We start from the raw sequence: 26,149 nt of genomic DNA, 5'->3' as shown, positions 1-26,149 counted from the left end.
TATCATAGGAATTGTGAGATCCTTTAACTCGGAAAATGAGTGTTTTATGAACAATGCAATATAGGCTGGGAAGAAGTGTTTGATAGTTTGTGCCAGGTCTTTTTATATTTCAATTTGATTTTCTTGTACATATTTTAATGGAAAATTGCATTGATCATTAAGTGTGTGGTTTTCATACTAATACATAAAACAGAATGAAAGCGCCATGCCATTATTTATTTAGCCCAAGATTTTATTTATCCATTCATTTTTGAAAAATATTTCTGATAATGGACTGATTTCAGTATGATTCCAGATTGCTTTTGTGAACTTTATTTTTATATCTGATATAATTTATGAGCTAATCAATATTGGAACACGCGGTCCAACTTTAACTTGCAAACTTATAACATTAAGATTCCTGATTGGGAACAGGATGGTTAACACTCGATTTAAATACCAACACAACAATAGACACTTGACAAGAATTCTAGATATACATAGATTTATTTTTCAAACACATGTAAATTCATATATACATGCACAAATTACTGCCTGTCTTCACTATATTTTCTGATATATATATATACATTGTTTAGTTCTATTAATACAGATATATCATTTTAAGAAGAAAAAGAATCATTCCTGCCATTACTGCTTTGACATTGCTATAAATAATTATTTCATCAAATGAACTATCGTATTGTTAACATTGGTCAGAATACGGAAAAAAACAGCATAACCATAAATAATGTACAACAAGCAGATTGAGATGAAAAACAACAACAGCACAAACGATTTAGATTTAAAATATAATTTAAGTGCATTTTACTTTAAATAACTTATCAACTGTAAATGAGGAATAGCAATTGATAGTACTGGATATTTTATCACAACTTTTATACAGGTTATACATATATTTTCATTTTTACTTTTTTTATGAATATCATTTATTTTGATAGATATCTTGTACACATTTATATACAGGTTGAAACTTTTAGCAATAGATAGAGCTAAGAACAATCACCACACCATGACATATATAGTATACAAAGAATTAAATCTCCCATGGCATGCAGAACAGTTCAGAGAAATATATTCTTCAGCTTAAAGAAAAGCTCAACAGGTTTTGCATACATTTACAGTCATCAAAATTAAGACTTTCTGGAACAAGCTTCTATCATAAGTTCATATATTAATGAGATTTTAACCCACCAGTCTGAATATATAATTTAGTGACAAAATCCCAATTTCTCTGACAAGTTCTGGCTTGCTTTGGCCATGCAGCCTTGTGCTAATTTAGATCATCGATACAGTGACTGATTTGCTAAAATTTCCATCGGTGAAATTCAAAATTGCATCTTTGTATTAAACACATGTATAACTAATAACAAGCTGATGCCCCGACTTGTCTGTTTTCCCAGTTTGACAAGGGAAATAACCGGACAAGTGATCAGATTTGCTGCATATTGTCAATATAATTTTAAAGTCTTATGCTACTATTGTTTATTGTTTCAAGACATGGTGCTACACTAACACCAACAACAATACCAAGGCCTTGTCAATTCTTGGCATTTTTCTTTGGAAAGCAGACAAGATAAAAAGAAAAACTTAATGTAAAGGCCAGGTTCAAAAGCACAATGTTAATTTGTACATTTTTTTTTTATATTTTGGTTAGGTATAAGCTCTGAAGTGCATTAAATCAGCTAAGGATGCTGACACTGTCAGTTAGGATAGTGAGAAAGTAGAATGCATCCTCCTCATCCTCTGCTCCATCCTTTGACGAGGCAGTCGGTCCCTCTAGCTTCACCCAGTCACAAGGTTGCTCCGTTGTGAAGTGGTAAACCAGTCGCTCTCGCTCCCTGCCGACCATCTTCACTCCCTCCACACTCCACTCTGTCGGTGTGAACTTTTCAAAAACATTGCTGATAGCAGTAGTTGGAACACTGAAAGCAAATCTGTGCGAGTTTTCTACAGCATGGCTCTCATAGTATTTCAGCATCTCTCGACAACATTTTGCAAGACACTCAAGAGGAAGATTGAGATATTTCTTCAGCATAACAACAGTCTCAAGTGAATGGTGAAGCTTTGTCAGCCGGTTGAGCTTATCCTCAAGCTCAAGGTTGCCTTTAAGGAAATAATCGAGCATTCCCATGTTTGCAAGATGTCTTGAGAGAAACACATGTAGGTAATCTCTTGAGAGTTTCTGAACACCCATCTCGGCAAGGTATAGTAGTGGGCTAAGCCCTGTGAGTAACGGTGTGCGCAGCTGGCCCCTGTACGAGTCCTTTACCATCTGGCCCACTGTGGTCGTGTTGTGACTGTTGATGAATGGCTGAAAGTCTCCTCGGCGTAGCTCAGCCACAACATATTTGAAAGTGTCCACCAATTCAACATAAGATGTGCATGCTTGTAATATCTGAAAAGAGAAAGAAAAAAACAAGTAAGGAACTGGATATGCTTACTATTAAATTCTACACTTTTCTTTCATCACTTTTCTGTGAAATATGCTATGTTCATTCAACTAACTTTGATTAATTACAGTAATTATAAATTAAGTATCAAAAAGAATTAATTGGGTGAAGGTATCTTTTTGTTAAAAAACTTAAAAGCATATTTTCAATAATCAATTTCTGGTATGACAAAATCACTACCGATGGACACCAATGTTGATCATCTTGATTGTTTTTTCATTATAATCGATCATCTGAACAACACTACTTGTAGTCATAATCTGATAAAACACATAGTACCGTATTTGGATTGTTTAACTTAGAAAATCTATGGTATCTTGCTTTTTTACCTTCCACAGATGGTCGGTGAAGTCAAGGTCCTTTCTCTCCTCTATCTGTTCAAGGGAAACAATCTCTGTCTCATCCAGACTGACAAAAGTTGTCTCCCCTAGCTTACATTCCACAAGGTCACTGCCAAGCTTCAGCTAGAACAAGAAAGCATATTTCCAACGATCAATAAAAATACTATTGATATGCAACAAATGTGAATATATATACATTTTGACAACCTTGCTTAACATGAAAGATAATACTGTACATTAAAAGGTTCAAATGTTAACCAGAGCACCAAAAGCATTTCTGAGGCCGTCAAGAAAAGCCACAAAAAAAGCCAGGAACATGGCCTACTCGTTGCCTTTATACACCAGTAACAAATGAAAAGTTTCATGTAAATTTCTTGCACAGTTCTTGCAAAAGTTTTTCATGAAGCTGCTGCTGACACCAAAGCCATGACACACGTTAGGAATTTTTCCCTTCTTGTAACAGACAAACAAAAAATGTGTACCTTCCAAGATTCCTTCTCTTAAAGTTTTTAAGTTTTATGCCGGGTGACTGATATACATGTAGGTTTGGAATCATTTGGAAGAGTTTTACTTGCAGACAACTAATGATGATAATGAATTGACCGAAAATATACTTTAATAAAAGTAATGGCACTTTGTATTTTGTTTTTTATTTCAATTGAAATTTGACTGTTATTATATATTTTGCAATCTTTCAAGGCCTAGAGACTGTTTTTTCTTTTTAATATTTTGTTACATGTTTTGTATATATTATGTGGGTCAGCAGGCATTTATTCACATAATTGAACATTGAATACTGGACGTTTTAAACATGATTTTCTCAAGAGTTTTCTCACATCTTTAATCAAGCAAAACAAACTGGAAAGATGAAACTGATATAAAACAAACATCTATAATAGAAACTTCAAGTCAATGCTTGTTACAATATGAATCAATATCCAGCAATTAATTTTAAAATCTGCATGAGTTCATGCCTTGGGACTCGCATATTTCACAACCATGGATCCAGAGCCAAATCCCGAGACTCCTAAGAATTACTTTGTGCATCTTTGTTTAGATTAAACCAGTGCATACCCAGAATGTACATATAAAGGAATAATGGGTCCTCAAAAAAAAGTAAGGAGTATAGGACTTGGGATATGCTGCAGAATGAATAACTGAATATCAAACCATTATTGTATAGTTTAATGATTATTTTACTGAAGGCCTATTAAAGGTACTCATTCACAGGTTTAATGTTGGCATTTTTTTTTTAAATTGTTGAATTTTGAGTTATTTTACTAACTTTAATGAACAAAGACCAAACAGCAACTGGCAGATACTCATTTGAACAGAATTCAAAAAAAAATCCAAGCTTAAAATTATTCAATTTTAAATAGTGTTACTAACAGTTTTCGGCCAAATTAATAGGGCATCTTTTACACATTTTCCAATAATTATTGGAGCCAAGTTGAACTTTTGAAGATGTTTAATCATTGCTACGGGCAAAATTTACATGAAAAAAATGGGTCCGAATGAATAACGCAATACATCATCTAGCTTGGGATTCCCTTTCTGTAATAAATGCACATCCCTATAGAAAACTGGCTTCAACATTAGAACTCTGTTCACCTTTTCTACAAGTTCTTTAACATCTTCCAATAATGGCTGTTCCTGGGTGCCGAGCCAGTTGACCTCTGACGTGTCCAATCCTTCAATCACCGACCGCAAGATCTCTACCTCCTGTGCAATAAATAATAACATATATAAAATAACATGTACTATTTTAGTTACTAAACACAGCAGTCATCAAGAGCAAAACTTAAACCATCAGTAATTAAAGACAAAGAGTTATTTTTTAGTTCCTATCAAACAGTGTACAAAGTTCTTAATATAAGATACAAAAGATACATGAGCATTACATGTTCCTTTTAAATCAATTTTTAGCCATAACGGTTGTTTCAAACCTGCAATGTTAAATATAGCTATTTTCAAACAAGACATTCACTCATTTTACTGGAACTGGGTTTGCAAAATTGTGTTTAATTTCGCAACTAGGGGTGTCTAACTTCGCAACTAGAGGTGTCTAACTTAACATTTAACAATCTAAAGACTTCTTAAGTTCATCACCCCATTAATAGGATGGCAAGAATGTTTCAGTTGAAGCGCAACATGCAGGTTAATCTAAATCTAAAATCTAATGTAAGAAAACAATAAAAAAAACTAGAACTCCACGAGTCGGATGTGTTGCCTGACAAATTAATTTACTGTCAACATTATAGCTGTTGGATTGGCATTTTATTCATTTATAGACAATGATGTTGCCATTTAAATATCCAGTGTAGGTGGCATTTGAACTGAAGGTAACATGTTAACTTGGACAAAAATTAACAATGAAAATTAACAAAGGGCTATAACTCTGAAAATATGGAAGCAAGAGTTACAGTTCTTGTGCACTGCACTTACCCTCAATGAGATCTTTCTACCTATTAAGTTTCAGGTTGATTCCTCTTACAGTTTACGATATATGCCCCTAACAAAATTTAAGCTTTAAAATTAACAAAGGGCTATAACTCGAAACATATAGATGCAAGAGTTACAGTTCTTGTGCACTGCACTTGCCCTCAATAAGATCTATCTAGCTACATGTATGAAGTCAAGTTAAGTTGATACCTCTTATTAAGATATATGCCCAGGACAAAAATTAACAAAGGGCAATTACTATTAAACTAAGAAAGCAAGAGTTACTGTTATTGTGCACTGCACTTGCCCTCCATGAGATCTATTTACATATGAAGTTTCAAGTTGTTAACTCTTATATTCTACAAGATATGCCCTGGACAAAACTTTAAGCATGAAAATTAACAAAGGACAATAACTCTTAAAATATGGAAGCAAGAGTAGCAGTTCTTGTGCACTGCACTTGCCCTTAATGAGATCTATTTACATATGAAATTTCAAGTTGATACAACTAATAGTTTACGAGATATGCCCTGGACAACTGAAAAAGGGACGCCACCGCTGCCGACAAAAGTAACCCCTATATGTCGCCTTTACTTGCGACACAAAAATCTAGTTCATCAATTTGGAAGTGACTACTTAGTGTTACATGTTGTTTTTTGTGTAAACACAAGACATTAAATAAGAGCCACATTAGACCATTTGCTTCTTTCTATCTACAAAGGTTTTGAAACTGGGGTAATGGTTTGAAAAAAAAATGTGCAGAACATTTTAACTTAATCTGCTTTTATTTGGCCATATTGTGAGAACTCCGGTTTTCTCCACAACACCAGACCACTCTCTCGCATAAATTGTGCCAACGAGAGTGTTTAATATAACGTTGTAATAACTTGTTTCACAATCGTACCAGGTAATCGTTGTAAAACATATAAGTTTAACTTATCACTGTCAGAAATAAAAAAAATTGAATGTTGTTTTAATGCATAGAACATAAATGAAACATTCTTCCTAGTAGATAAAGGGTGTTTGGGGTTGTGAAACACTAGATATCAGTGTTATTCTGAGTGCAAATTAGTCTTGAAATTCACTACAAAATGTAATTATAGGAATTTATAAAGTTGATCAGTAGTTGTACCTGATACAGAAAGAACATTGGACTTTCAGTGTTTCCTAGGTAGTTCTGTATTTTGGCCACTGTTCTAGCCTGCAGGTGTGGCTCATGGAGGAGCATGAACGTCTGACTGGACAGGATCTTCCATTCCAGCTCCAGTTGAATGAAACTCTGCTGGTCTGGCTTTGCTTTATCATCTGACACTGTGTGAATGTCATACTTGGCTTTACAGGTGATGTCAGGTGACGAGAATGACGGGTGAAGTTTAACGTGGACTGACTTAGCAGCTGCTGGCTTACAAACTGTATCTGAAATTTTCACACCAAGAAAATTGTTCTGTTTGTCTACCAGTGGTGTCAGTCCCATGGCAGACACATTGCGAACATTCTGACCATCACACAAAGCTAGCAGAGTTGGCAAGCCTTTCTTGTCAGAGTCTATACTGTCCTTTGAGCTAGCAAGCAATGAATAATGAGAGATAAGTTTTCTCACTTGTTGTAAAAGCAGGCCAAAGTCTACTGTTTTGACTTTAATGCTTGCATTCTCCACATCTGCTTCCTCAAATACAGACAAATCAGCTATAACATCCAGCTTCAGGGGTGACCCACATATACTGCTCTGATCAGGGTTGGAAGATGTTTTACGATTGCTGTTTCTTTTCCTCACACTTACGAAATCAAAACCATTTTCTGTCACCGTTGGTTTGTCCAAAGACTGCCAGAAGGTGCTGTTCTTACACGCAATTACAACAGGCGTTTTGAAATCAAATATTTCTTTTAACCTCACATAGCGTTCAGCATCAATTTTCTGAAACTGGCTTACATAATATAAGCATGAGGCCATGAATTCATCCTGACTTATTATCTTATCTTTGTCTGATGACTCTTGGAGCTTACTCAAGCTTCCAGCAAGTCTTTTTAACTGGTCATTATCCATTTCCTGAAGGAAAAAAGAGAAAAAGACATGTTGACAAGTTGTTTAAAACTTTTACAAATGCAATTAATTGTAGGATACAAATGGTTCAGCTTTTCTTGCATTTCATATCTACTTATCAGTACATTTAACCTAATGATGCATAGTGGCTCCTTTGAGCTGAGAACAGTTTTCGAAATAACCCCGGGCCCCTTGCCCAAAGCATGGCACAAGTAAAAAATCCCGAAGGACAAGTTAAAATTATAACTTGTCTGCTCGATCAGGCAAGTAAAAATAAAGGTTTGAAATCTGAATTGAAAAACACCAAAATACATTGGCATTTAGCTTTTTCATAAAGCTGTCAAAGCATTGATGACATTGACTGGTGTGTTAATAACTGAAATTAGATTACTTGTCGGACAAGTGAAACAACATTAATTTGTTTCTCCAGAGGTAGATTTGGGTCCAGAGAGGTAGATTTTAAAGAACGCACATGCATACTCCACAATTTTCAGTCTTTTTTTTCTGTGTTTTAGGTATACACTTTTTAAGAAATTTTGTTGATATGTATAGGCCTCCTTGCTTAACCTTTACTAGCAAGATGAAAAACACTTAACTCTTAATTTGTTTCTTTTTATGATTTTCCATTGAGTCATAATACGAATAAATATTATGAATGTATATCATATACTTTGACTATAAAAATAGTACATAAAAATAAATATTCATTATCAATAAATAAACCTCAATTTATATTTAGTAATTTACAGTCACATTGATTGTATTAACTAGATGGAAAATTTATAAGAATATAAAGAAATCTTTGAATCATAAAAAAATAATACTTTAATATGTCCTTTTTGGGAGTACCCTTCTTGTATTGTCAAACTTAATTATCTCCTCAAGAGCATTATAAACAAAGGAACTAACAAAGTAGGCTAAGTTTTTAAAATAATCAGAATAGCCTTAATACCTGTTCTGTTAAAAAAATCATTAAACTTGTGCAGATATTATTATTTTATTACTTAAAAGCGAAAGATTTAGTTGGAAGAGCTGTAAGAGGGTCTAAAAAGTGGTAGATTTTACCTACCACCAATCGAGTTTATATGTGTGACTTATGTAAACAACAAGTTATGTTTGTAAGTTGTATAAATGATATTTTGACATGGTGTGGGAAAAATCATTAAATTGGGATGTTTTTACTGGCTATATGATGTTGAACATTTTAAGTTAACATTTGGATATTTATTTTGATCCCTTAATGCTGATTCATACCAATGTAAAATATATTCTTTGACTGTAACTTCACAATAATACTGCATTGTTTAAGGTGCATGTTATCTTTCTGCTAGATATACTTAGCGCTGGGATCTGTCATTCTCGGCTAGGAAAACAACAAGTGAGATATGGACGCGTAGAGTTGCCAAAAAAAATCGCCAAAGACAACTATGACGGTGCTTAGTCGGGCATAGGGCAACCAAATAGATCACAAATTGCTCTTATAATTTTTTTCTTTACTTTTTCAGGGAAGTAAAATGGTATAAAAGCAAGTTGAATTCCTTGTTGTCTACCCAAATGGCAAATGGGCTAGTCTTAAGAAAAAACTAGAAATGTGTCCATAGGACACGGATGCCCCCACTTCGATTTTTTGTCACAGAAAATAAGCCATAATGATTATTCAGGATAATCTGCACATATAGGATAAGTTGAGTTGAGTTGGGTTTTACGGCATCGCAAGACTGTATAGGTTATATGGCGCCATTCAGGCAGGAAAAAACTTGTTGGATCCACATTGGACACATACTTTTCAAGAATTAGATTGGAAACATATATTTTTGAAGTATTTTTGGCAAAAAAGGGCCGTAACTCCTAAATGACTAAATCGATTTCCATGACTATCAAACTTGATCAAGATATTATGGTCACAAACATGTGTTTACAGTTTGGTGAGGATTGGACAAACAGTTTTCAAGAATTAGATTGGAAACATATATTTTTGAAGTATTTTTGGCAAAAAAGGGCCGTAACTCCTAAATGACTAAAGCGATTTCCATGACTATCGAATTTGATCAAGATATTATGGTCACAAACATGTGTTTAAAGTTTGGTGAGGATTGGACAAACGGTTTTCAAGAATTAGATCGGAAACAATCTTCGGGACGTACGTACGTACAGACAGACAGACAGACGTACGTACGGACAAGGGCAACCCTATATGCCGCCACTTTGTGGGGGCATAAAAACCCCATGAACAGCGATTAGCTGCAAGAACACCGATGAGCGCTACAGTGTGACTAAGCGGAAAACAAAATGTTTTGTTTTTATTATTTCAGCGTTAAACTAGAAGCGCCGCAATGCGACGAAACCAGGTTTTTGTTATGGGCAATCAGAAATTATAGCCAATTAATATGTTGTATGAGCAAGTTCAATCTGCAGCTTCATATAAGCTATATTCACACTAAGATTCATCACTATCCATCAATTCTAACTAAGTTGTTGGGCAGAAAAACATTTTTCTATTTTTAGGAACAGTGACCTTGACCCCACCTCCCAAGCTAGCTCTTCACATAAGCTAACTTCGCTCTAAGTTTCATCAATATCTATCAATGCTAACTAAAGTTATTGGGCAGAAACCATTTTTCTATTTTTAGTAACAGTGACCTTGACCCCACCCCCCTCAAAAGAAATTCCAAGCTTGCTCTTCACATAAGCTACTAGTACCTACACACAAAATTTCGTCAATATCTATCAATCCTAACTAAAGTTATTGGGCAGAAACCATTTTTCTATTTTTAGTAACAGTGACCTTGACCGTAGCTCCACCCCCCTCAAAAGCAATCCCAAGCTAGCTCTGTACATAAGCTACCTACACACCAAGTTTTATCAATATCTATCAATGCTAACTAAAGTAATTGGGCGGACACCATTTTTAAATTTTTAGTAACAGTGACCTTGACCTTAGCCCCACCCCCCTCAAAAGCAATCCCAAGCTAGCTCTTAACATAAGCTACCCACACACCAAGTTTAATCAATATCTATCAATGCTATCAAAAGTTATTTGGCAAAAACCATTTTTCTATTTTTAGTAACAGGCGACCTTGACCTTAGCCCCACCCCCCTCAAAAGCAATCCCAAGCTAGCTCTGTACATAAGCTACCTATACACCAAGTTTCATCAATATCAGTCAATGCTAACTAAAGTTATTGGGCAGAAACCATTTTTCTATTTTAAGTAACAGTGACCTTGACCATTTTTCTGTTTTAAGTAATAGTGACCTTGACCTTAGCCCCTCCCCACTCAAAAGCAATCCCAAGCTAGCTCTTCACATAAGCAACTTACACACCAAGTTTCATCAATATCGGTCAAAGCTAACTAAAGTTATTGGGCAGAAACCATTTTTCTATTTTAAGTAACAGTGACCTTGACCATTTTTCTATTTCAAGTAATAGTGACCTTGACCTTAGCCCCTCCCCACTCAAAAGCATTCCCAAGCCAGCTCTTCACATAAGCATCTTACACACCAAGTTTCGTCAATATCTATCAATGCTAACTAAAGTTATTGGGCAGAAACCATTTTTCTATTTTTAGTCACAGTGACCTTGACCTTAGCCCCACCCCCCTCAAAAGCAATCCCAAGCTAGCTCTTCCCATAAGCTACCTAAGATAAGATAAGATAAATTTTATTTTAAGTCGGCAAGTCAGAAATAACAATATAACATAAGCGACAAGCGCTTTTGAACCGACTATAACAATAGTATACATGTTGAACCACAATATCATGGTAAGAAAGCTGTAAAATATTTTTGAGCATTGTTTAATAAGCACATATCACATAGCAAAGCAAGAAAAAGAGGTTAAACCTGTGAAAGATCTGCTGCTCTAGACCAGAGGCCTAAGAGACACTTAAGAAAAAGAGTAATAAAAAACTGATAATCAAAATAGTTGCAAAAAGCAGATTAAAAGTAGTCTAAATGAAAATATCACCACAGATCAGATCTGGGATGACCTGAGCAGCAATTCCTTCACAGCAGCACATACAAAAGCATGGTATGACAATGACGATAGCATAGAGAGTTTTATTAACAAGCTGCTGCATAGCAAGTACTAGTAAGCAAGATTAAGCAGTAAAAGCAAATCAAGTAACGTACAACTATACAAAAAGAGCAGAGCATGCAGCTAGAATAGTCCAAATAATTGTACGTTGACGGATTTTTTTTAGATTTTTGATATGGCAAATCCTTCACGTACAAATTGTTTAGTATCAAAAGTGGGTAGTTGTTCCGATCAGGATTCCGGGTTAAAGCATATAGCGTCTATAAAATATCATAAAAACAAGAAATATTACCAGATAATGTTATTTTATATTAGTTCTGTGCGCACACAAAAAAATATCCAACTTATAATTATGAGTTTGACGGGTTTTCTTCATTTCATTCTGTCAAAACATAACGATATATACATGAAGGGCACCTGCAAGGCTTCAGGGCACAGTTTTAAATCGCTCGGAACATTTCGGCCATGGCCGAGTTGTTACGATTGTATAACGAGGTCTATCTCGAAGCTTTGTCGGAGGAGGCCGAGTTATTACGATTGTATCGAGTTGTTCCCCTTCGCATAATTGTTATCTGTGTCAGTCAACTTTCGTTTTATTGGAAAGGTAAACAACTTGTTTTAATGCATTAAATGCTTGATTAGTGCAAAATAATATTTCACTTACATGGTAAAATATGAATTTAACTCTTTATGATCAATTTCAACCATAAAATACTTCACTTAAAACAATTTCAATATTTTTAAAACACCCTTGTTTTTTGCACATTCCCGTTTAGACGTTAGGGATTGGAAGAATCCCGTATAACACGTCTATTATTTTAGACTAGCAGCTAGAACACTTGAACAAGCTAAGGCAAGCAGAAACACAAAACACAAAATAAACTCAAAAGACCCAACACAAGCAAGATGTAAACTAAGATAGATATTGAACAAAAAGACAAAGATGATGTCCGGCCCTGTAGAACAAGCAACTAATTTGATTTGCACATTGAACACCTACAGTCCCGTCCATTCCAATGTGCAATCAAGCTTTTGAATTGATTGTAGTTTGTTGTATTTCTAAAAGCTTCTGGGAGCGAGTTCCACAGGACCGGAGCAGCATACTTAAAACTATTTTTTCAATACCTAGTTGTTGTTACTCTGGGAACTTCTAATAAGTGTGAATACCTAAAATTATAACCAGCATCATGCACTTTTATTAAATCATTTAATACGGGTGGGGCAATATTATTCAAGATTTAAAGTTTCTATAGCCACTGCTCTAGTTCTTCTGATATACAAGCTAGAAAGTTTTGCTCTATTTAGAAGTTGTACCTACACACCAAGTTACATCAATATCTATCAATGCTAACTAAAGTTATTGAACAGAAACCAATGTTTGACGCCCGCCTGCCCGCCCAACGACAACCTCATTCTAATAACCCGGTTTTCGTTGAAAACCTGGTTAAAAACCCCTGTATGTTTAATAATGGTTAGGATAAAGCAGGCATTACATATGGAAAGAACCCAAATCTTACTTGAAATCGATTGGAAAATGTCAGAAAAAGTTTGTTTTGAAAAAAGCGCTTGATGATTTCATTCAGGCGCTTGTCATTCATAGTATCGATACATTTTAATATAATTGCAAGCGTTTGGATTTCACCGTTTTTATGGACTAGTCATGTACGTTTTCATTGGATTAGAGGAAATAAATTCACCAATTGGGTAAACGGTTATAAATTGATTTAGGCTATATGGACAAAATGGCGGACGACAGCAGGTTTGTCACACATGATACCAACTTTTAACTCAAATTAACCCATAGAAAACTTATTAACAGGAGTAACTAGAGGACAAATTAGTATTTATAGATATTAGGATCACTAACTTTATAAGTTATTTAAAGATAAATTACTTTCGTTAACCATGACAAATTATTTTATTGTTTATGGTAACCTTCATGTTGAACTTTCAACAAACAATTACAAGTCGTAATGGCATTATTCATGTTATTGAGGCAAGATGACGGATGATGAGATAATGAGGTAACAAGCACCTATTATTGATTTAAGTTTGAATAGACAAAAAGTGCCACACCTTCAGAAATTCCATGTTGTTAAGCTGTTTTTAAGTTTAGGTCATAAAATTATAAGATGCAGATTTTCAAATTACGGAGGTTTATTCGACTCTCAAGTTTATCAGAATAATTGTTGATAGTAAATTGGCAAGATTTTTCTTCATTCCTATTAGCATTAAAGCCAACTTAATTGTATACAAATATTCAACACGCATTTAAGCTAAACCAATTGGCTTGAAAAATTAACGACCCTTTTAACTGTTCATGACTGCATGTGTGTGTGTTTATGTGCAAATGCTTATGTTATTGTACATTTCTATCAGTTGTTCATCTTTATGGTGGATGTCAATAAGTCAGATTGCTCACAAGCAATGTTCGATCTTGTTGTTGTCACCAATCATGGCCTCCATTTAATTTTTACCTGCCACCATCTACTGCCTTGTGAAGAAAAATGAGGACACAAAGCAGGTCCCACTTGTCTACGTCCTGATGTTGTGAAAAACTAGACACGACTACATAATGGTGTTGAGAAGTCTGCTACGAAACTTAGGCCAGCCCTTGTTGGAGTGGCTTTTGCTGGACTTCGAAGCCTCAACATTGCAGGCAATCCAAGAAGTTATCTTGTGGACCATAACTACGGCTTGTGTCTTCCACTTGTTGCCGCTAAAACAGGAAAAATCAAGGGAGGGCTTCAAGCTCTGCCAGACATTGAGTTCTTACTCAAGGTGATACCTTACCTGCCAATAGAGCACATCGCCCCTGTGTTTGAACAACTTAAGGGAAAACTGCAACAGTGGGCGGCCCTGTCTATCGGGCCATTGAGTATGTGGAGTGGACCTCAGTCTTCCTGAAATTGTAAAAAATCTGCCTGTCCGCAAATTTTTGCCTGTCCATAAAAATATTTTATTGTTCGCAAAAACATGTCATTAAATAGTATACAAAAGGAGTAAAAAAAAAGATTATCAACTGGTTTTAATGCTTTCTTGATTTCATTTACAAAAACAACCATATAAACACTACATGGACATGTCGTTTAGAAAAAATAAACACAATTAGTCTTGCTGAAATATTTCAACATCGCCGCCATTTAGATGCTTTCCTGTCTTCCAGTAGTTCCACCAACCGCCACAATTTTGACTGAAGCTGAAGCATATTAAGTGAAAATTTTGATTGTGCCTTGTTGGAAACCAAGAATCAATCAAAACAGTTGTAAAAAATGCTGCTACAGATGCATCATATTTACTTGTTTTTTTCCCGGCAATCAATAGCATGATGCCATATCGGAAATGGTCGACTTTTGCCAATGTTTTGTGACATCAAATATCAATGTGGGATCGACTAACTACCACTAAGGAAAACAATCAGCAAACAGTTTTTATAGACATTTAGGTACCTTTTCGCTATTTAGTCGTCTCAAAATATGTCGGTCAACCTGATAGTCATTTACAAAAGAGCTGTCAGACCCTTACAAAATTTGCCGGACATGTCCGGCAGACCGGCACATTTTGGGAAGGCTGGGACCTGTATCAAAGGCTGTATGTGTTGTCCAGAGAACTGGTCCGTGTCCTGAGAACAAATTAGAATATACAACAAAGTTGAGGGATGGCATCTTGGCATCAAAACCAATTCTGGTAGAGCCAACCTTGGATTCCAAGTCTTGGTCCCCCTCCTTCATGGTGAATCTTAGATAGTCGACCTGCAGATCCACTTAGTAATTGAGCATCTACTCAACCGCATCCAACTTAAGAAAATGTTTTGTAAAGATATCAACTTAGAACTCATGCACATTTATTGTTCATTATTGACTTTGTCCTGTATATGTCCATTAATTTCATAGTTTGACTTATATGGACGGACATGTCACAGTCACATAAATGAATAAAAGTGTTGAGATTGTTGTGTAAATAATGTTCATGATATACTGAGTTTTATTTATTAAGCACCATATATTATTTCTTCATTTATTAACAATCATATATGTCACATATATAAATAGTATTGTTATATTAGGTGTAATATTTTTTAAAGATGAATTCCTTTCTTTGTTGATGTGTGCTTTTTATTATGTTTTAAAAAGTGTTAAAAGTGTTTATATTGCAAAATTCTATCAAGAATACCCTACTTTTGATAAATTTTATACTTTAATGTCTAATACAAATGCTTTGATCATACGTAATTTAGTAATGTTTATATATATTATGCATTTGAAGAAAGAAAACATTTTATGGAAGTTGAAGTTTGAGTTTTGAGAAATAAACCAGTCTTCTCACACTCCACTTGTCGAAATACCCATCACCAGGTAAAATAATCAATAAAATGGTCTACTGCATCCATCCATCCATCTATCTTGTATGGTAAAATAATCAAGATAAACTGGTAAGGTGACGAAACATTCAGTTCCCCAGATTTTCTATGCAATAACCTGAAACAAAATGTTGCTCTCTGCAAGTGAACAAAATGATATGAAAATTAGATAATGGAAATTTTGTTATATATGTCTTTAAATAAATTTCTATCCTTTCAGAATTGCAAGACCCTTAGAATTCTATCGACAATTTATTGTAAGTGCACTGTTCTAGTGAGGAAATATTGACGTCATATAAATGATTTAGATTTTGTCAACATCTTCAGTTTTATTAAGCTTATTTTGGCTTTAAAACATGTGATAAGGCGTTTCAAGCATACTCACTTTATTTTTACTTGAAAATATATTTTTTAAAAACAAGTCATTATTTAAAAATATGAATAACCATTCCAATTTTTATCACAATTCAGTTATATTGCAATATCATCTTTCCATGACTTACTGAATTCAGTTCATTATCAATATCCAGGAGAAAGATGTTCGTCCTGATGGAAGGACATTGGAAGAATTTCGACCAACCGTTCTGAACATAGGTCTGTAAATAATAACATAAATTTTATTGAGGCCCAAATTAAGAAATAATTTGGCCTTACCAAACTTTCTTACAAGTATTTGCATGACTCAAAAGTTTCTTTAGCCTCTCTGATTTTGTTTATATTTTCATAATGGAATTAAGGATTTAATAAGTAAAAAAAAGCCTCAGAACCGACCCAGCCCCAATATTGTTGGATGGGTAAGGCCGAAACAAGACATTTATTAATTTTGGCCTGATTAGTCTTTCTAGGTTATTAATTGATTCATTTTGCTTTGTAGCTTCAGGCCTCTGCTAATGGAAGTGAAAATGGATTTAGTTTGCAAATTGTTTAATGCAAAGTATTTTAAATAATTGAATGCTTGTCAGTTACCAGAAACAGTTGATTCATAAGTTGACTTGGTAAAGGGCTTTGTACATGTTTTACAGGGTGAGACATTCAAAACTTGAATTTTGTGTGAAATGTGGACAAAAGGCTTGTAATAATTCTAACATATTGTCAAAACATAATATACCGGTACAATCTCTTTTGTCACTACATATTTCATTATGTGATAAAAATGCTCTATATTGAAGGAAAGCATTAGAAACGCTATTGAAAAAAGTATGCTTAAAAAAATTAATTTAGTATCTGCCAGTTTTTGTTTGGTGTTTATTCATAAAAGTGACTATTTTCAGGTTGTATCGGAACTGCTGAGGGTTCATCTCTAGTGAAACAGGGGAATACCACTGTCATGTGCGGCATTAAAGCAGTAAGTTCAGTACTACATATTTCATATGTATAGGAAATTGACGGTATCCTATGTACAATTATGTGATTTTTTGCCTGGATGCCTTGTAATCCAATGTTCATTTGGTTTTGTTTTATAGGAAGAGAAAGAATATGGTAATGTATACTGGAAAAAAACATAATCAAGCTTTTTTGGAATTAAAAGTTAAAAGTGCAAAATAGGTTGTTTCACATCTGACTTCAGTTGAAGTAAAGAACAATTTCAAACTCTTGTAAGTTTATTTATAATGATGTTTTGGATATTTATTAAATACATATAAGCAATCAGCAGGACCTCGCTTTAAAATGGTACCAGGCATAAATTTTTAATGTTAACTAGCCTACTTGTACATCAGATACATATACAGAATCTTTTTTGTACATAATTCAATTAAATATCCTTGTAAAAACATAATGTACCCAGAGAGCTGCTACAAAAAATACAGGTTCACAAACATATTCTCTATTTATTGTAAATCTTTTATCTTTGAACAGACAAATTCCTTGTTGAATATGATACTGATGTGAAATTAAATGTGGCATGTTCAATTATGTTTTTTATTTGCTATTACCATTATAAAAATGCTGATTTTTTTGTCTTCCCTTCAGGAAATAGCAGCACCAAAAACAGAACATCCGAAGAGAGGATATATAGGTTTGGATCGTTATTAATACTATAGTGGGGTTAGGAATCTGAACCAATTTCACTATTTATTATCGGTGATTGAAAACTGATCAATGATTAATTAATAATACAATATTTTCATGCATGTACAAACCCTTCCTATTTTGCATTTTAGTTTAATTATTTTATAGCTTCACATTCATTTTTAGCTCTACTGGCCAAAGGCCAGAAGAGCTTATGCGATGGTAATGTGTACGTAGTATGTGCATCCGTGCGTCCGTGCGGTCGTGCGTTCGTGCGTCTGTAAACAATTGCTTGTGAACACGATACAGTATTCAGTTTTGATTGTATCTCGATGAAACTTGTACAGTATTTAGATATCCATTAGAACTGGGTTCCTTTCGAAAACCAGCCAGGTCCGCCCATGCATGCCTAGATTATGGCCCTTGATAGTATAAAAAAATGCTATTGTGTAAACAATTGGTTGTAAACAATTGGTTGTGAACACGATACAGTCTTCAGTTTTTATTGTATCTCAATGAAACTTGTACAGTATCTAGATATCCATTAGAGCTCGGTTCCTTTCGAAAACCAGCCAGATCCGCCCATGAATGCCTAGATTATGGGCCATGAAAGTTTTAAAGAAATGCTCTATATTTTTAGCCAGGTCTGCATGAGCGAATTCTATTTTTAGCCAAGTTTACATGTACATGTAAATTCAAGTCTAGAGTTAAGGGAGACAATTTGCAAGTCTAGGATTTTGAGAGACAATTTGCTTTTTGCTTCTGCAGCTGATTTTGTGAATTACTCTGCCTTGTTCTTGTTGAAAGCCCAAAGGCCATTTTTTAGCTTTAAGTTCTGTAGTTTGCGCATTCGTCTTAACAAAATTGGTTGTGAATGTTTAAGTTATGCACCTGGTGTCATTACTGGCCAGACCCAGGGTTCACAGGTTTGGTAAACATAAATATGGAAAGGTTTGAAAATCTTTTTGTGTGTTCGTGCATCCATCTCAGCACAATTGATTGTGAATGTTTGTTCAAATTGATCAATGTTGTCCTAGGATGCCCTTGACTTTGACCTTTTGACCAACTTTTATAACTTTTAAAACTACAGAAATTTTTACTTTGAGTACAGTTTTGAAAGCATTTTTTTTTTGTCAGATGACTTTTACTTGGCACATATTAAAATAGTTCATGGAACTAATCTGCTTACAATACTTTCTGGGCTCAGATGTTGAACGTGCTACGTTTTCAGGTAAGCCAAACACAAAACATAAACCATATGTCTGTTGCCTTTTACCCATGCATACATGCTCTGGATTGATATGACCACAAAAGCCATGCCAGTAGAGCATAGGCCCTTTTGGGCCTCTTGTTTATGTATTGTCTGACTTGACGTCTTTTTAATCAGATCAACACTAAATGAGGGACCCTGTATTATTGTTTGGATGTCAGGCATAGTCATTAAGAAATAGTGAAGTAACAATTAAGTCAGCATAATCTTGGTAAGCCCTGTTTCCATCTCTTTTGGTTAGTGAAGCCAATATGAATATCAACTTTCTTAGTGTTGGTGTGAGTGTCGTTACTGGTGTCCATATTGTTGAACTGCTAAAAAAACCTCACTGAATGAAATCAACTAATTGGTAAAAAATAACTTTGGAGGTGATTCATGTCAGATACCTTTTAAATAATGAAATTAGAATCTGGCAGCCATTTAAGCTCATGGAGACGGAAGAAACCTGGTTTATTACTGTCTATTACTGATGCTTCCCAGTTAATCCATAATGAAACAATGAGTTATTATTACCTACACATTATAATCCTATCATTGGTCAACTTAATGTTTGATTGCCAACTGGCAACAACTGGTCAAGCTCAACTCTGTAGAGGCATGGTAACATGTAGGTAATAAGGATAAAAAATTACCACTAATACAGAGTAAAATGTTCTTGTTTTCCATTTGCAGTTCCTAATGTTGAACTAAGCCCAATGTGTTCTGCAATGTTCAAGCCTGGTCCTCCAGGAGACCAAGCGCAGTGTCTCAGTGTGTTCACAGACCAGGTCATGACATGGTGAGTATTAGAGGATTATGCTGTTATGTTTTACTGTGTGGTATGCCTGAGCCTGATCAGTTTGGCAATGTTGAAGCCTGGGTCTCTGGGAGATCAAGCATATTGTCACAGTGTGTTCACAGACCAGGTCATTATATGGTGGTTATTAAATCGTTATTTGTATTTTATTTGTGGTATGCATAAGCTGAGCATGATGTGTTTTGAAATGTTAAAGCGGCTTTGCCAGCCCTCCTAGAGAGCAAGCCTAGTTCAGTGTGTACCAGCCCTCCTAGAGAGCAAGCCTAGTTCAGTGTGTACCCTTGTGTAAGAAGTGGATATCAGAACAAACTGTACATAAAGTAAAACAACTTATCTGTTCCATTACAGCTCCCAGTGCATGGACCTGGAGGAGCTGTGTATTGTTCCTGGAAAGGTTAGCTCATCCATTCTTCAATATGAAGTTGTATTATTGTCCTAGCCTTGGTGTGAACAATGACGACATAGTGCAAGAACTTCCATCTTGGCCAAAAATGTTTAAATATGATGCCAGACATGCTCACTCAAAATTCATAGGTCATACTGAAACAATTGTTGAGGTATGGCCCCTTTTAGCATGAAAAACAATAGACTAGTGTTGGTGTTCACTCTGCAGTACCCTTGTTCTTGTAATTGTCATGCTTAAGTTCTGTTGTAATTGACAAACATTCGAAATATATAGCGTATGATAGTACTGTCACTCATTTTGATATATTGTTGAATATGCCCCTTGCTTGTCTAAGACTTGAGGTATATAAGTCAAATTATTAAAATTAAACCTATTGATTTGGAGGAAACAAATATTTATTTTTATGCCCCCGAAGGTGGGCATATTAAAATCGCACCGTCCGTCCGTCCGGCTCTGTAACTTTCCCTTGTATGGACAGATTTTAAAATAACTTGCCACATGTGTTCCACATACCAAGACGACGTGTGGCGTGCAAGACTCGTGTCCCTACCTCAAAAGTCAAGGTCACACTTAGTGTTTATTCACAATGGAGTGCTGCATATAAGGACATAGGGTATAGGCTGTCGTGTCCGGGCTGTAACTTTCTCTTGTATGGACACATTTTAAAATAACTTGCCACATGTGTACCACATACCAAGACGACGTGTCGCGTGCAAGACCCGTGTCCCTACCTCAACGGTCAAGGTCACACTTAGTGTTTATTCACAATGGAGTGCTGCATATAAGGACATAGAGTATAGGTTGTCGTGTCCGGGCTGTAACTTTCCCTTGTATGGACAGATTTTTAAATAACTTGCCACATGTGTTCCACATACCAAGACGACGTGTCGCGTGCAAGACCCGTGTCCCTACCTCAAAGGTCAAGGTCACACTTAGTGTTTATTCACAATGGAGTGCTGCATATAAGGACATAGAGTATAGGTTGTCGTGTCCGGGCTGTAACTTTCTCTTGTATGGACAGATTTTAAAATAACTTGCCACATGTGTTCCACATACCAAGACGACGTGCCGCCTGCAAGACCCGTGTCCCTGCCTCAAAGGTCAAGGTCACACATAGTGTTTATTCACAATGGAGTGCTGCATATAAGGACATAGAGTATAGGTTGTCGTGTCCGGGCTGTAACTTTCCCTTGTATGGACAGATTTTAAAATAACTTGCCACATGTGTTCCACATACCAAGACGACGTGCCGCGTGCAAGACCCGTGTCCCTACCTCAAAGGTCAAGGTCACACTTAGTGTTTATTCACAATGGAGTGCTGCATACAAGGACATAGGGTATAGGTTGTCGTGTCCGGGCTGTAACTTTCTCTTGTATGGACAGATTTTAAAATAACTTGCTACATGTGTTCCACATACGAAGACGACGTGTCGTGTACAAGACCCATGTCCCTACCTCTAAGGTGAAAGATACACTTAGTGTTTATTCACAAGGGAATTCTGAATATAAGGACATAACAGTGTAGGTTGTCAAGTATGGGTGGTATTTTTTTATGTTCAGAGGCAATTTAAGATAACTTGCCATATGTATTTGACACGTAAAGGCAAGATCAACTTTTCATGTACTGACCTTGTTCGTAGGTCAATGTCACATTCGGGGGCATTCGTCACATACTGTGACAGCTCTTGTTTAATTAATATTCCTTACAGCATTGTTTGATGCAATGATACATGTACATGTATTGGTATAAAATGTTGCGGGACGCGCCTATTTGTGCTGTTTGTTTAAATCTGATCCCTTTGTTGCATAACAAGTTTGTTCCTAGTTCCTGGTATTTGTCATGTAGAAATGTTGATTTATAAAGGTTTTGTTTCACAGCATGTGTGGGTGCTATACTGTGACCTGGTCTGCCTCAACTATGATGGAAACCTCACAGACACTTGTGTCCTAGCTCTACTGGCAGCACTGAAAAACAGTAGGTACCAGGGTACTTTCCTTGGATTAAATTTAAATTGTGTTGTTACTTTTTTGCATTCAGTACCATTTTTTTATTGTAAGAAGTAATGCTTGTAGTTATTTAATGTTCTTTAAGCTTCCTCTATCTTAGCATTTTCATATTACAATGAATACATGTTATTACAATTTATTTATGAGCGGCCATTTGTTTTTACCATTTTGAAGTAGTGACATGAGAGAGAAAATATTTGAAACATATTTTTTGCTGAAATCTTTTCTTTTTCAATGATAAGCAAGAATATATTATCCATATGGTATTGTTTTAAATACTATGTATACACCAGCCCGGTTGCCATTGGTGACGTGGAATGAAGAGGATGAGAGCCTGGCAACTGAGGAAAAGGGAAATACACCTGTCACCATTAAGCATTGTCCCGTATCTTCCACATTTGCTGTTTTTGACAAGTAAGAGTGCTTTGCAAGTCTTAAATTATACTTACTGTGCTGCAGTGCACCAACGTTTTGGTAATATTGAACAAAAATAGCAGACCTAACATCAAGAATATACATGTGTTATACATATAATACAGTTACTTGAGAAGGGAAGCCCCTCTAATTCCTGGACCAACAGTTGTTTGACAAGTAAGAGTGGTATGTGTCATTGTGCCCCATATATACTGGTTTATGCCCCAGGTGTACTTTTTAACTTGTCTGCTTTTCAAAGAAAATTGGTTGTGTGGTTTTTGGCGTGGAGAAACTCAAAAACGAATAAGAAAATGAAATTTTGTACAAATGTTGCCATAGACAATATACGCACATGTACAGCTAGACCAGTTATGTCACTTATTCGACTGAAAAAATGAAAGACAAGGGTTGGTGTTTACCTAGTGACGCTCTGACTTTTGACAGTTCCCAAGGGTAACAATTATTGATAGTGGTATTTTATTACTTATGTAATTTGTGTCTGTAGTCTGGTTTGTGTGTCTCGCCTATTGTTGTTTGGCTTTAAACTTTTTTGCCCTTAAACATGTTCATTATACATAGACTGCTGGATTCATCACGGTAGTCTTTATTGAAAAATATACAGTTTTGGTTCCTATGAAGGGCACTGGGAAGAGTGATAAATATATGATGTTGATATACCATTGTTGTTTGTGAATCCTTTCATATTACCACCTTTTTGAATCTATTATACTAATTGTGGACTCAATTTCAGTGGATAACCAACACTTTCTGGGCTGGTATTCATAAATAATTTCTTAAAGCTGCACTCTCACAGATTTAACACTTTTACAACTTTTTTATTTTTTGTCTTGGAAAGAGCAAATTTGTGCGTAAAATACCTGCAGACCAATGATATAAGATTGCTGACAAAAAAACAGATCTTAGATTTTCATATTTACGTTCGAAAATTAATGTTTTATGACTGTTACTAACAGTTTAAGAAAAATGCATAAAACATCAATTTTTGAATGGGAATATAAAAATCTGCGACCTAATTTTTTGTCCGCAGTCTTATATAACTGGTTTCCATGGATTTTTGCAAAAAATGGCTCGTTCCAAGACAAAAAATAAAAAAGTTGTCAAAACGTTCAATCTGTGAGAGTGCAGCTTTAAATTCAGTCAATTTCCTCAAATTTTTGTATCCTGATTTAAAGAAATGGACAAGTGTTTTTAACACAAAATTATGTTTATTACCTTTGATTAATGAAAATAAAGTATTTTAGATATAATAAAGTTATTATATCATATGACAAGTTAGATACTTAACTAGGGAAAACGACTTAAGTTAGGAAATGACTTAAGATGCCCAATATTAGAAGGTCAATATGTATGACCTTATATTAACCATTCCCCGTTTTCAACCATGTGCTAGTTGCCACTTCAAAGGACATGTCAACAAGGGAGGTACTGTGGCTATAACAGACAACTAACTGTGTATGGCAAGGAAGTGGCCAATGAAAGTGGCCTTATATTAACTGTTCCCTTCTTTTTCAGCCATGTGCTACTTGTTGACCCTACAAAGGAGGAAGAGGATCTCTCAACAGGGGAAGTAACTGTGGTGACAGCAGATGACCAGTTATGTATGGTCAGAAAACCTGGTAAGTCACATGACGAGAGGCCATATTTATGCATGAAGAAACTTCTTTTTTTTCGTGTAAAATATAGGGACCCTTGAATTGATTTTAAATTCATTGATTATAAAAGTTGAATTCTTTGCAATACATTTTTAATCTGGCAATAAAACATCCCTACTAAATACTTTGATCAGTTAACACATTTGTTTAATATTTAATTATTTGTTGAAGACAATTTAAATAATGAAATAACATTAAGCAATGTTGTGTATTATTACACATAGTTCGTTATACATTAACACACAAATTGATATTTGTGTTAGTTGTGACAGCCGTATGTATTACTGATATCCTTCATGTAGAAGCATAATTATGTGTTTTCAGGAGGCAGCCCCCTAAATGCCGGCCAGCTGGCAGACTGTATTGATCGAGCATTTTCCCGAAATAAGGAGGTGGCTAGACTGATGAACGAAACTCTGAACAGGGTTGATAGATAGTGATGGAGTCATTTGTTGTAGATTTTGAATAAATGGGAATGTAGAATATTGAATATAAGTTTTGTCTGTTTTTTAATGAAAAGGGTATTCAGGTATTTTTATAACATTGTTTCATTTTCATTCACTTCAATGTCATTAAAAAATATAAAAATGATTACTTTGGTATTTTGGATAACTTTCATACATCCGAAAGATCTGTTCCAGTTAGAGTATTAGCTTGTCTATGCCTAAGAAAAAGTTCAAGACATTAAGAGTTGAAATCATGTTATGATGTTACCAATGACAATCATCTCTTATGAAGCAAAGTCCATAATATGTTGAGTTATTTCCCTTGATCAACTGAGAAAAATGCATTTCACAATCAGTTTACTTGTGAAGAATATACAACAGGTGTATTGGTTAATGTAGAACATTGATACAAAGTCTAGATTTGGTATCTGATTTAGGTGCTTTTGTTTCAATTGTGTTTTAGTGTAAAATTATGAAATCTGATAATTGTAATGATTTTATGATTTTATTTCATGTATGTGGTGAAAATCTTTATTATGTCTTTTAAAAATAGGTATGTGGATGTTTAAGACCCCTACCACCTTTTGAAAAAGGGGCCTATTGGTTTGCAAAGTTGGATTATTGGTCTGTATGTCACGCATATCATAGACCATGTCTTGTCTGTGCAATAACTTGACCAATGACCATACAGTGGTAGGTTGCCCTTAACCAGTTAATGACGTCTTTATACCCCCAACAAACGAAGTTTGAAGGGGGTATATTGGAGTCACCCTGTGGTCGGTCGGCCGGTCGGTCGGTTTGTCGGTCAGTCCGTTGCAATTTACCTTGTCCGGAGCATAACTTAAAAACTACTGGATGGAATTGGATTAAACTTCATACAATGATAGAGCATAATGAGAGGAAGTGCAGTGTACAACAACCATAACTCTATTCTTGCTTATTACTGAGTTATTGCCCTTTGTTACTTTTTTTTTTGTCCGGAGTATAACTTGAAAAGTACTTGATGGGATTCATTGGAACTTCATACAATGGTAAAGCACAATGAGAGGAAGTGCAGTGTTCAAGAACCATAGCTCTACTTTTGCTAATTACAGAGTTATTGCCCTTTATTTGTTTTTTTTGCTGTCAAATATTTTTCCAGACACTAACTTGCAAACTACTAGATGGAATTTATTAACACTTAATACAATGGTAAAGCACAATGAGAGGAAGTGCAGTGCACAAGAACCATAACTCTATTTCAGCTAATTACAGAGTTACTGCCTTTTGTTACTTTTTTCTTGTCCGGAGCATAACTTGAAAACTATTGGATGGAATTTAATAAAACTTCATACAGTGATAGATCATAATGAGAGGGAGTGCAGTGTACAGGAACCGCAATTCTATTTCAGCTAATTACAGAGTTACTGCCCTTGGTTACTTTTTCTTGTCCGGAGCATAACTTGAAAACAATTGGAT

The 26,149-nt window shown here is 35.2% G+C and overlaps 2 protein-coding genes across 4 annotated transcripts; one reads left to right on the top strand and one right to left on the bottom strand.

The window, feature by feature from the left end:
* Positions 1–497: 497 nt before the first annotated feature.
* On the bottom strand, positions 498–12,896 carry LOC128227193 (protein zwilch homolog). 2 transcript variants are annotated; one of them, XM_052937487.1, is made up of 6 exons: positions 12,827–12,875; positions 12,435–12,476; positions 6,369–7,283; positions 4,406–4,516; positions 2,783–2,917; positions 498–2,398 (listed from the first exon to the last, which is right to left on the bottom strand). In XM_052937487.1, the coding sequence occupies exons 3-6, from the start codon at positions 7,278–7,280 to the stop codon at positions 1,682–1,684; spliced, it is 1,875 nt and encodes a 624-aa protein (XP_052793447.1). In that variant the 5' UTR covers positions 7,281–7,283; positions 12,435–12,476; positions 12,827–12,875; the 3' UTR covers positions 498–1,681. The 2 variants fall into 2 exon arrangements, with proteins under 2 accessions (XP_052793447.1, XP_052793448.1); XM_052937488.1 differs by lacking the exon at positions 12,435–12,476 and having other exon boundaries at positions 12,827–12,896.
* A 116-nt stretch (positions 12,897–13,012) lies between these two features.
* LOC128227194 (exosome complex component RRP43-like) lies at positions 13,013–24,710 on the top strand. Of its 2 annotated transcripts, none has more exons than XM_052937489.1 (11): positions 13,013–13,068; positions 15,890–15,926; positions 16,200–16,263; positions 16,941–17,014; positions 17,641–17,686; positions 19,622–19,727; positions 20,094–20,139; positions 22,030–22,126; positions 22,452–22,572; positions 24,106–24,209; positions 24,570–24,710. In XM_052937489.1, exons 1-11 carry the CDS (start codon positions 13,043–13,045, stop codon positions 24,680–24,682), a joined length of 834 nt encoding a protein of 277 aa, XP_052793449.1. In that variant the 5' UTR covers positions 13,013–13,042; the 3' UTR covers positions 24,683–24,710. The 2 variants fall into 2 exon arrangements, with proteins under 2 accessions (XP_052793449.1, XP_052793450.1); XM_052937490.1 differs by lacking the exon at positions 13,013–13,068 and adding an exon at positions 13,296–13,333.
* Positions 24,711–26,149: the final 1,439 nt, after the last annotated feature.

The sequence above is a fragment of the Mya arenaria genome, chromosome 3 (assembly GCF_026914265.1).
Source record: "Mya arenaria isolate MELC-2E11 chromosome 3, ASM2691426v1".
Classification (NCBI taxonomy): domain Eukaryota; kingdom Metazoa; phylum Mollusca; class Bivalvia; order Myida; family Myidae; genus Mya; species Mya arenaria.
The sequence above is the reverse complement of the archived record's forward strand: the minus strand, read 5'-3'. Positions and strand labels throughout refer to the sequence as shown.

Excerpts from the sequence above, each read along its gene's own strand:
- LOC128227193 (XM_052937488.1), bottom strand. The coding sequence starts at position 7,280 with ATGGATAATGACCAGTTAAAAAGACTTGCTGGAAGCTTGAGTAAGCTC. Across the intron at positions 4,517-6,368 it reads CAATGTTCTTTCTGTATCAG|GAGGTAGAGATCTTGCGGTC; the intron begins GTACAACTACTG and ends TTTATTGCACAG. Across the intron at positions 2,918-4,405 it reads TTAAAGAACTTGTAGAAAAG|CTGAAGCTTGGCAGTGACCT; the intron begins GTGAACAGAGTT and ends TTCTTGTTCTAG.
- LOC128227194 (XM_052937489.1), top strand. The coding sequence starts at position 13,043 with ATGGACAAAATGGCGGACGACAGCAG. Across the intron at positions 13,069-15,889 it reads AAAATGGCGGACGACAGCAG|AATTGCAAGACCCTTAGAAT; the intron begins GTTTGTCACACA and ends CTATCCTTTCAG. Across the intron at positions 20,140-22,029 it reads TGTGTATTGTTCCTGGAAAG|CATGTGTGGGTGCTATACTG; the intron begins GTTAGCTCATCC and ends TTTGTTTCACAG.